The sequence below is a fragment of the Octopus bimaculoides genome, chromosome 2 (assembly GCF_001194135.2).
Source record: "Octopus bimaculoides isolate UCB-OBI-ISO-001 chromosome 2, ASM119413v2, whole genome shotgun sequence".
NCBI lineage: Eukaryota > Metazoa > Mollusca > Cephalopoda > Octopoda > Octopodidae > Octopus > Octopus bimaculoides.
In genome coordinates, this window is record NC_068982.1 from 131,440,863 (window position 1) to 131,452,866 (window position 12,004).

Here is a 12,004-nt window from a genome sequence, read left to right on the forward strand (position 1 = left end):
ATATATATAATATATTTATACAGCTGGATATTAAGATTGTGTGACATTTTTACTTCTTTTCTTGTTCCAAAGGAATTAGCACCATAATGAAGCAAAATAAGTGGAACGAGAAATGAAAACATGTTTGTGGTCTCAACTCAGAAAAATTTCTTTTAATAAGCTATTTATAGTTGCATACTCAAGTAAATTTAACATTCTATCACTGATTCCCTATCTTTCTAGGGAAAAGAAATTACTTTAAAAATCCAATCTGCATATTCATATATCCATCCAGCTGTTAATCAAAAGTTGTGAATGGTTGTTTATTAAAACTGATAGTTAAGAGTTTCACATCACTGAATACAGATTCTTTGAATTCTCATAACACTTCTTACACTAATTTATGCTAATTTCCTTTACACTTTCTTATCAGAAAGCAGAATAATTTTTGCAAATGAGCCAATGTCAGCCTTGTCAGACAACCGACAACTTAATCTTGACTTTGGGAGAATGATATATTTGTAATGATAAATCGGTTTTGTAAGAAACTTTGATTCAACTTTAAATTAAAAAGATGGGACAAGACATTTTGTTGATCTAAGTATTTTTCTTTACATTTTTTCATCCAGTTTTAAATTTTAAATTGATGGAACTGAGATCCCTTCATAAACCAAAATGAAAGAGGGCTCATAAAACATGGTTTTAGATATTATGTAACTGTATAGAATGTGCTTAATTCAAGGAGTTGACCCTTGACATACCATTCAATAAAATGTAAATCATAGTTGAATCTCCATTAAGAAAAGTTAAATTTAAAATGAAGTCTAATACTGAATGAAAGTAAAGATAAAGAATACCAGAATAAATGTAGTTACCACTTTTGTCCCTTTAGATTGAATACAAATTCTTTAAGGTTTGACTTTATTTCCATCCCACCAGCATTGATAAATTAAGTACCACTGACTTTATTAAGATCTTGTACCAATGTGAGGAACCAATATTATAATGCTTCACTGTTAATAATAAACACCAAGACAACATGGCCGATAAACAATTATGTAGCTATGTTGATTATGAATAATCAAATTTTTATCATGTCCAAGAAGTAAGGATACTTTATGGTGGAGTGTATAAGGGGTAGAAGATCAACCATTGGTCTAGTGCCTGAAGTTTCAAGGAAGGGACCATTGTTATCAATGGGACCCCTCATTAAAAACAAACAAAAGAATCCCTTTCATATATTAATTCAATATTGGGAAGATTCTCATCCACTTTCATAAGGCCTGATAGATGTCTTGTTCTGTCTTGCTAAATTCCTCTTAGAGGTCCAGGTTAAGGGTCCCTTTGAGTGAAAAGAATTAAAATGATGTGGTGATAAAAATATTACCAGTCAGTGATCAGAAGAATGCATGACAGAGTTAATGTTCCATTGAATAGAAGTTCTTATTCAGAAGGTCTGTATATGATGTTGGGTGTGGGATTCACAAAGTGTAGCAGAGACGAAGATATTAAGAAAAGAGAGTGGTAATTGAAGCAGATGGATTAAAGTAGAAAGTGCTGACAATTGATAAATTAAGAATAAAGTCAGTTTTATCATTAGTAGAAAAGAAACAAAGGACATAAACTAGTAATGGGTCATTATTGAAGCTTTTCCATTAAAGAAAGTTTCTTAGTAAGACAGATATTCTAAAATGAGGTAAAAGCAAACTGGAATACACAAATACTAATATTTGCATATGAATTTTTGGACTACTCTCTTTACTCTTTACTCTTTTACTTGTTTCAGTCATTTGACTGCGGCCATGCTGGAGCACCGCTTTTAGTTGAGCAAATCGACCCCAGAACTTATTCTTTGTAAGCCTAGTACTTATTCTGTCATTGTCTTCTGCCGAACCACTAAGTGATGGGGACATAAACACACCAGCATCAGTTGTCAAGCAATGCTAGGGGACAAATACAGACATACAAACACACACACACACACACACACACACATACATATATATATATACATATATACGACGGGCTTCTTTCAGTTTCCATCTACCAAATCCACTCACAAGGCTTTGGGCGGCCCGAGGCTATTGTAGAAGACACTTGTCCAAGATGCCATGCAGTAGGACTGAACCCGGAACCATGTGGTTGGTAAGCAAGCTACTTACCACACAACCACTCCTGCACCTAGATTGTCATAGTTAAATATCTTTTCTATTCTTACCAGTGAAATTTGAAGTAAGAGCTGGTGTTGATGAATTAAAGTAATATTTTTATTTGACAAAACCCACTGATTGTTTGAACCTTGATTTTACTGTAAATCCAAAAATTATCTGAAAAACGGGAACTTTCTCTTGCTAAATCAGATGTTATATTCTAATTCTTGTAAAACTAAAAGAACATGCCACAACACTTACCTTGGTCTTTCTTAGACGAAAGACAACTAGTCCTAAGACAATTGTAATAGTCATGCAAAAACTCTGTATTCCAAGTGGTATGCCTCTTAATAAAATGTTGTATTCAACAAAGCATGGCTGATCATCAACGCAGTTTGGGCATCCTTTACGACATGGTAGGCATTGGAAAGAGTCCAAGAAATGATTTGAGTGACCAGATCCATTTCTCAACCGTTCCAGTAGTTGATTTTCAACCAATGTTCCATTAAAATAGCTATGGCTAGCATTGATCATAGGAAAGTAATAGCCTGGCTTGCACTGGCACCGATAGGAACCACGTTTAAATTTACCAACCACTGGCACAGCAATACACTGAAATTATAATCAAATGAAGAGTTATTAGAGAATATCAAGTATTCAGTAGATTCAGTATATATTCAGTGTACATTCAATAAAATAAAATATGATAAAATATTATATAATAAATATATTATATTATATAAAAAATATAATAATATATAAAAATATGTAATAATGTGGTTAATAGGATAAAATGTAAAAAGGATATCAAGTATTCAGTTAAAATGATGCATAGTTCATACACAGGAAACTATGTTAAGTAATACATTACTGCTGGGTTGGTCTACCTTAAATATATTCATTTATAACATCAGTGTTATCTGAAATTTTTTAATGTTTAGACTGCGAATACACGACTCCACCAAATGTCACTGGTATTTATTTTCAGCTGAGTGTACTGGAGCAATATAAAATAAAAGTCTGTTACTGAAAGATAGCATGTCCCACCCAATTCAAGATCTGAACTTACCACCTAATGGTCATGAGCCCAATACTCTGGTCACTGGACCATGTGCCTTCACTAATCCAGTTTCGTCAAATAAAACTATTCCCCTGACTATTAATTTTTATATTCATCATCATCATCATCATCATCGTTTTACGTCCGATTTCCAGGCTGGCATGGGTTGGACGGTTTGACTGAGGACTGGTGAGCCAGAGGCTACACCAGGCTCCAATCTGATCTGGCAAAGTTTCTACAGCTCGATGCCCTTCCTAACGCCAACCACTCCGAGAGTGTAGTGGGTGCTTTTACGTGCCACGTATCATCATCATCATCATCATCGGCTACATCGCTGACATCGACCACATTTGGATGGTGCCTTTCATGTGCCACCGGTATAGGGAGCCACTCAGGCAGCACTGGCAATGACCCACGCATGAATGGTGCTTATTGCATGCCACCAGCACGAGAGCCAGGCAGGCGGCACTAACATCGGCCACAACTACAATTTCCATTTGATTTTTGATTTGATTTTTGATTTTGATTTTTGGTTTTGATTTTGATTTTGATTTTACTTGACTCAACAAGTCTCCTCAAACACGGCGTGTCACCCTACGATTCAAAGGTACTTTTTAAATGGGCTGGTTATGCGACACTGGTATAGGATACGGCTGTAATCTCACTTTACTTGCCGGGTCTTCTCAATCACAGCATATCTCCAGAGGTCTCGGTCTTTTGTCATTGCCTCTGTGAGGGCCAACATTTGAAGGTCATGCTTCACCACCTCATCCCAAGTCTTTCTGGCTCTCCCTCTTCCATGGGTTCCTTCCACTGTTAGGGAGTGATACTTCTTCACACAGCTCTCCTCATCCATACACAGCACACGACCATACCAGCACAGTCGTATATATATATATATATATACCTTTCGGGCGTTGGGCCTCACGGAGGCAATGACAAATGACTGAGATCTTTGGCAATATGCCGTGCTTGAAAGGTGGCGTGCTAGCAGAAATGTTAGCATGCCGGGTGAAATGCTTGGCAGTATTCCATCTGTCCGAGTGCAAATTCTGCCGGGGTCAACTTTGCCTTTCATCCTTTCAGGGTTGATAAATTAAGTACCAGTTGTGTACAGGAGTCGATCAAATCGACTAGATCTCTCCTCCCACCAAATTTCAGGCCATTTATCAAGAGTAGAAAAGAATATGCCGTACTTGAGTAGAAGACCCATCAAGCCAAGTGAAATCATAGTTGTGGCAGACACTGGTGTCATGCAACTGGCACCCGTGCTGGTGGAACGTAAAAGCACCCAATACACTCTTGGAGTGGTTGGCATTAGGAAGGGAAGCCAGCCGTAGAAACCATGTCAAATCAGACCGGAGTCTGGTGCAGCCCCTCAGCTGACCAGCTCTAGGCAAACCATCCAACCCATGCCAGCATGGACAATGGACATTAAATGATGATGATGCTATATATATATATATATAGCATCATCATCTTTTAATGTCCATTGTCCATAGTTGCTAGAATAAGAATAGCCTGGGCAAAGTTCAGAGAGCTCTTACCTCTGCTGGTGACAAAGGGCTTCTCGCTCAGAGTAAAAGGTAGACTGTATGACGCATGTGTACGAACAGCCATGCTACATGGCAATGAAACATGGGCCGTGACTGCTGAAGACATGCGTAAGCTTGCAAGGAATGAAGCCAATGTGCTCCGATGGATGTGTAATGTCAGTGTGCACACTCGACAGAGTGTAAGTACCTTGAGAGAAAAGTTGGACCTAAGAAGCATCAGATGTGGTGTGCAAGAGAGACGATTGCGCTGATATGGTCACTTGGCGAGAATGGATGAGGATAGCTGTGTGAAAAAGTGCCACACCCTAGAGGTTGAGGGAACCTGTGGAAGAGGTAGATCCAGGAAGACCTGGGATGAGGTGGTGAAGCACGACCTTCGAACATTAGGCCTCACCGAGGCGATGACTTCTGACCGAAACCTTTAGAAATATGCTGTGCTTGAGAAGACCCGGAAAGGCTAGTGAGATCATAATCCGTGGCCTATGCCAGGGTTGTAACCATCCCACTTATGCGTACCTTTCCTTCAATGGACACTAAACTCTGCTTGCGAAGACCTGTTGAGGCAAGTGAAATCGAAATCGGAATCAAATTCGATGACTGGTATCTGTGCTAGTGGAGCGCTAAGAGCGTGATCGTTGCCAAAGTAGCTGACTGGCTTTCGTACCAGTGGCACGTAAAAAGCACCATTCGAGCGTGATCGTTACCTTACTGGCACTTGTGCCGGTGGCACGTGATAAATATTCGAGCGAGGTCATTGCCAGTGTCGCTGGACTGGCTCTTGTGCAGGTAGCACGTAAAAAAAAAACATTTGGGCGTGGTCGTTGCCAGTACCACCTGACTGGCCCTCGTGCCGGTGGCACGTAAAAGCACCCACTACATTCTCGGAGTGGTTGGCGTTGGGAAGGGCATCCAGTTGTAGAAACTGCCAGATCAGATTGGAGCCTGGTGCAGCCATCTGGTTCGCCAGTCCTCAGTCAAACCGTCCAACCCATGCCATCATGGAAAGCAGACGTTAAACGACGATGACGATGATGATGATGATGATATATATATATATATATATATATATATATATATATATATATATATATATATATATATATATATATATGGAAAGATAAATCAATAGATAGCTTGATTGATAGATATACAGACAACTATCTTCTACACACCAACGTAGTTATCTCCCTTGTATTTCTATTCAGCCGGATGCTGTCAGAAACGTACTGTTCAACATGATGGAAATAACACACATTTATGTAAAGCGGCATTTTGGTATCTAATGCAGAGCAGCAAGCTACTACATTCAACTTTCTCTTTTATCAATATGTTCTTTTCATTTATTCCTATTTATTCTTGCAGATCTCCATTGTCCACACAGCTAGAGTTCATTTCAGTTTTGATAGAATTAAATAAATGCATTTTTCAGTTCATTATAGGTCATCTTTTTTTCAGAGATAGAATTGTAATTAACACTAATTAACACTGCCAACCAACAAAAAAATACTCATCAATTTTATGAACAGAATCAAATTATATAACTTATTGCTACACGCTACAAAACTGCAAAGTGAATTTGCTTCTTTGAGAGACGGTTAAGTATGTTGGTTACGGACAGACACAACACACAGACAGGGGAGACCAGATACCAAACATTACTGGTTGTCTGGGTCTTTATTGATTCAGCCATCCATACTCCTATTGAATTGTAACACATATAACCACCACCACCACCACCACCACCACCACCACATCATCATCATCATCATCATCATCATCATCATCATCATCATCATCATCATCACCATCATCATCATCATAGCCATCACTAATGTTTTCTTCACATTTATTGCAGTCATCATTTTAACGGACCCCGTGGCCACTTATAATTACCACCACCACCACTATCATACTTTCATATACCACTACCATTCCCACTGTTGCCACCACTGCCACCAACACTGCTGCTGTTACTGTCACCACCACCATCACTACAACCAGCATCACCACCACCCTCCTCCTCCTCCTCCTCTTCCGCCTCCTCCTCCTCTTCCTCCTCCTCCTCCTCATCATCATTTTAATAAAAAACTGTTACAACCACTATCAATTTAATGGCTGTTTATTTATTTATTTATATTTTTCCAAGCAGACGTGATGGCTATGTCCACTCTGCTCTATACTGACATTCACTATAATCCTTAATCCTTAGCATTCTAAGGTCTGACTTCTCTACTCCAGCCTTGAATTTTACTCACTGCACCCCTGCTGTGAATAAATATATTCTATAAATTCTACAATCATTATAGAGCACATGCATGCACATCCATGTTCACACACACACAATCATATATACATACATACATACTTACATACATACATACATACATACATACATACATACATATATATATATATATATATATATATATATATATACAGGTTGCCGTCGACTTACGATCACAATTGGTTCTGACTGACTGGTCGTAAGTCGGCCTATAGGCGGCCTACGTAGCTTTGTTTTATAGTTTTACATTCTTAATGCACATTCTCAGGTAAAAGTCACACACACCATTCTGTATTATACTATTATACTGGCATTAGTCAGAAATTTTGGAGTTTCAGGCAGTCGTCTTATAAGCAAATACGAGGTTGCCTCAATGTCTCCACGACAGGATAGTCATCCAACACAGTGGCGATCGATAACTAAACCTAGGGGAAGCCTTTGTTAGCTGGCATCATCCGTAGACGGATTAGAAATTAAACCCATTAGATTTCAGCTGGACTGTTTATTATTGCTGCCGAGAGCTGATGCGCCAATCGTCGTAAAGTCAATCGGTTGTAAGTCGAATTGGTCGTAAGTCGGCGACGACCTGTATATATGTGTATCTGTAATTTTTTGGTCTAATATATATATGTCAGTTAGATTGTTGAGTAAAGCGCATTCGCAGTGTGGGCTACCTGGTATCATCCATTGTTGGGGTATGTTTTCTCTGCATCCACGATAGGAATTCCGCAGTGTTAGTTGAAATAATAACTGATGAAAGAAAATGAAAGTAGATTTAGCACAAGTCTTTATTCAGTATGATGATCGTATTGACCCATCCTGCAACTGTCCATTGCGGGTAGGATATTGTGCATCTAATTGTGTTGCATCAATCTGTGCAGTTTGTGTCACAGGAAGTACATGCATGGGACATCACCTTCTTTTATGCAATTAGATGCATAATATCCTACCCATAACAGACAGCTGCAGGATTGGTCAAAACGAATGTTGTACTGAATAAAGACCCGTGCTAAATCTATCTTCCGTTTCCTTCATCGATTATTATATATATATATACATATACTAGACCACCGGTGACCCGTTGGATCACCGGAAAACTCTGAGTTACTCAGCAACGAAGTTTTGTTTCGTGGGTTTTTTTTTCTTCTCCAGGTTATTTCGCATGCTTTTAATGAATGTGACATCGAAATCACGTGTAAACAGCTACTTTCCCACAGAAAACGAAAGATTTGGCTGCTATTTCTTGCACGCCATGCTACCACGTAACAGGTATTTCGGATCCTTTATCGCTGTTACGTGGTAGCAGGGCGTTCTAAAAATGCACTCGAAAAAAACAAAACAAAAAAACTCAGTCTAATAGAAAGATAAGTTTCTTCCCTTTCAGGAGGAAGATTATTTTCGGAACGTTTTCCTATTATGCACTGTTTTGGATATTTATACCCTGAAAATCTCTAATATCTTGAAAACTATTTCACCTATTTACGCGAAACTTGTTTCATTCGATTCGTATTAAAATTTCAGGGTAAACTTAATCCATGGTATTTTCCCATTATGCACCAGTTTCACTGACATTGCAAGCAAATAAGCAGGATTGAAACTGACTTTTATTGTATTATATATATATATATATATATATATATATATATATACACACGAGGGAGCTAAAAGCTCCTGGCTTTGGGTAAAAGAAAATAATGCAGAAGCACCAGTTAATTATAATTTTATTCAACATATTTCCCTTTTAGATTCACATACTTATTGCTGCACTCCTCCAGTTTTTCTAAGCCCTGTAAAAGAACTTGGAAGGTTGGGTCTCCAACCAGGCCATTCACAATACCTTTAAAGCCAGGAAGTTTTCAGCACCACGCACACACGCACACACGTATATATATCAACACTTATATATTTACACACACGCACATATGTATATACATCATCATCATCATCATTTAACGTCCATTTTTCATGCTGGCATGGGTTGGACGGTTTGAAAGGAGCTGACCAGCTGACGGGTTATTCAGGCTCCATTGTCAGTTTTGGACTGATATCTATAGCTGGATGTCCTTCCTAACGCCAACCACTTTACATGGTGTACTGGGTGCTGTAAAGTGGCTGAAGTTAGGTTGAAGTTTATATGTTCATATTTATGTACATAATTGTATGTGTGTGTTTGTGTGTGTAATGTGTGAAGTACAAAAACAGGAGAAATAATTCTCAGTATATGCAGTAGCGGTTGTTTTATTCATATGGTATTGATGGTGAAAGTTTGAAAATAGTCAGAAACTCTCAGAAGCCTGGGTAAAAATCTTGCTTCAAATGCACACACACACACACACACACACACACACACACACACACACACACACACACACACACACACACACACATTCACGCACACATACACACGCACACGTGCACACACATACACACGCACACGTGCACACACATGCACACGTGCATACACAGCTTGGAGTTGTTTAGCTTATGACTTCATCTGCTATTTTGAGTTGAAGCTAAAACAATTGTCATAATACATGATCTTTAAACACACACGCACACACACACGCACACACACACACACGCACACACACACACATACATACACACTCACACATACACACACACACACACACATTCACACACACAGATATATTCACTTTCACTCATTGTGTGATAATATTTTTATAATGCTAAAACTGAGAGTCCATTTGTCTGCATGTTGCACGATTTCATAAATAGTAAAATGAATACAATTATTTATATGAAAGTTTTTGGAAGAGAAGAAAAGAAACTAAGACATATATTATTTATCAATCGATTAGATAAAGATTAGTCATAAGATTGTTTAAACAATTACTTATCAGAAATTTCAGACTATTTTCAATTATACATTATTAGCAACATATGAACAGCTGAGACTACGCTTCAGCTATAAATTATTTTGACTAATGTACCTTTTAATACAATCCTGTTTGTTGAAAACTTCAACTTCATTTTTGAGGCCTGTAACCCTGGAAACAGAAACAATGTTGACTACTACAACTACTACTACTACTACTACTACTACTACTACCACTATCATCATTGCCACCCCAGCTATCACCACTGCCACTGCCACTGCCACTGCCACTGCCACTGACACTACTACAATGCGCTTATATTTCTTTAACCGTTTTCCTTTCTTGATGGATATCTTACTCGAAGTATAAAGAGTTATTCATAAGTTAACACTCAAATATCTTATTACTTTAATATTTACACATTCTTTCACATGCAAAAGTCTTTACACACCAACTCAATTTAAACACGCACACACACGCTCTCTCCCTCTCTCTCTCTCTCTCACACACACAAACACACAAAGATAGATGGATAAAGATAAATTGTTGTTAGCTACTAAGAGCAAAATTATTTGTTCTGGCTGCGTGCTGCTCCAATATAAAACGAAGTAGGATATTTAGCTTTCATTAACACACTTATTTACTGATAAATGTTATAATAATTACTTTATATAAACCGTTATGCCGACTACAAGTAGTTAGTGTGTAAGAGGAGTAAATATTGCGTTCGCATTTGGCGACAATAGAAAGATGTTTAGTTTTAGTGCTTGGCGAGATATGAAAATGTATGTTTGACGAGTGGACTTTTTTCAACACGTGGTCAGCGTGCTATGACTGCTAGTTGATCTCCCCACAAACCCCTCTGCGGTTCTTTGCGAGTGCTTTCTCTCCTCTCTCCTCCTCTGTGAGTGTTCTCTCTCTTCTGCATTGTATTTCCAGTGCATCTCAATTTACGACCATGATATGGTGCGAAACTGCATGGAATTTTCCATTACTCCTAACACCGAAACAAATGCTCCAGAACAACAATCGGTTGAAATACAGGCTAAGATTACTCGATAAGGACTGACATTGACAAATATAGAAACTGACATGCTGTTGCCCTTTTCTGGTTACAGAACTGATAAGGTTTCGAATGCTAAATACTGCTACAATATTTTGTCTTTGCTATTCGTAATAGCTTCTTATTTACTGTACAAGAAATCTCCGCTCTTCTTAGTTTCCAGGACTACATGAAAATGAAGTATATTTCTCGCGTCAGAATTAATTTTTTTCAGGATCAAAAAGTGAATCTTTGTCAAAAACCTTAGTGTCTTTTAAGAGTAAAAAAGGGCAAATGTTTTTATGACCTCTAATTTCAGTGCTCGCCAAGTCATACATAAACTCGATGGCTTGCACAAAAGATTGTTCCCCTTGCAAAGATGAGTTCCTAAAGATGTTTTTCTTGTAAAAAAAAAAAAAAACTCTCTTGATACACTTCCATGGTATCTCTTTTCTCAATGTGGTTCTTCACTAAACTTTACACCTCTTCAACTAAGACAAAATTATATACGACAAAGAAGGCCGTAGTTTTGTTGGCCAGTTTCTGTCTTTTGCATATTCTGTTAATTACTCTAATCCTTTTCGATTAAAATTCGATGTACCTAAGTAATGATCAGCAATACTTTGCTCACGTTAATTAGGAATTTAATTAAAATATTTGGTGGATCAAAGTTCAATGGTGACAACATTACTCAAGATAATTTATTGTGTCTAGCAGGCACTGCACACGTTCATTAATGGTTTTATTTTGAAAGGAAAAACATTCGTTTTCTGGCAAGGAAACTACATACCTTTGACAAGAAAAGTATTTTCCTGGGTTTCCGTTTCCAGTGATTTATGAAAGTGAAAATATGGCATTTTAGTCATATTTTCTACATGAAATGTTATATTTTCAACAACGTTGAAATGTTAACCGTTTTAGTGATGATGTCGGAAAATGGCATGATTTCCAAGCGATGATCCGAACTACACAAATGCGTCTGCACTTAAATTAAACACACACACCACACGTTTATATATATATATATATATATATATATATATACACACACAAACACATCAAAAATATTGGCGGACTTATGCGACATAAACCT

General features: G+C 37.8%; 1 protein-coding gene across 1 annotated transcript in view; it reads right to left on the reverse strand.

Annotated features, from left to right (window-relative positions):
• LOC106867961 (probable G-protein coupled receptor 158) overlaps positions 1-12,004 on the reverse strand; it is a 244,957-nt gene that overhangs the window by 31,754 nt on the left and 201,199 nt on the right. Inside the window, exon 3 of the mRNA XM_014913042.2 lies at positions 2,391-2,741. Within this exon, the coding sequence (XP_014768528.1) occupies positions 2,391-2,741 (351 nt within the window). The remainder of the gene's footprint in view (positions 1-2,390; positions 2,742-12,004) is intronic.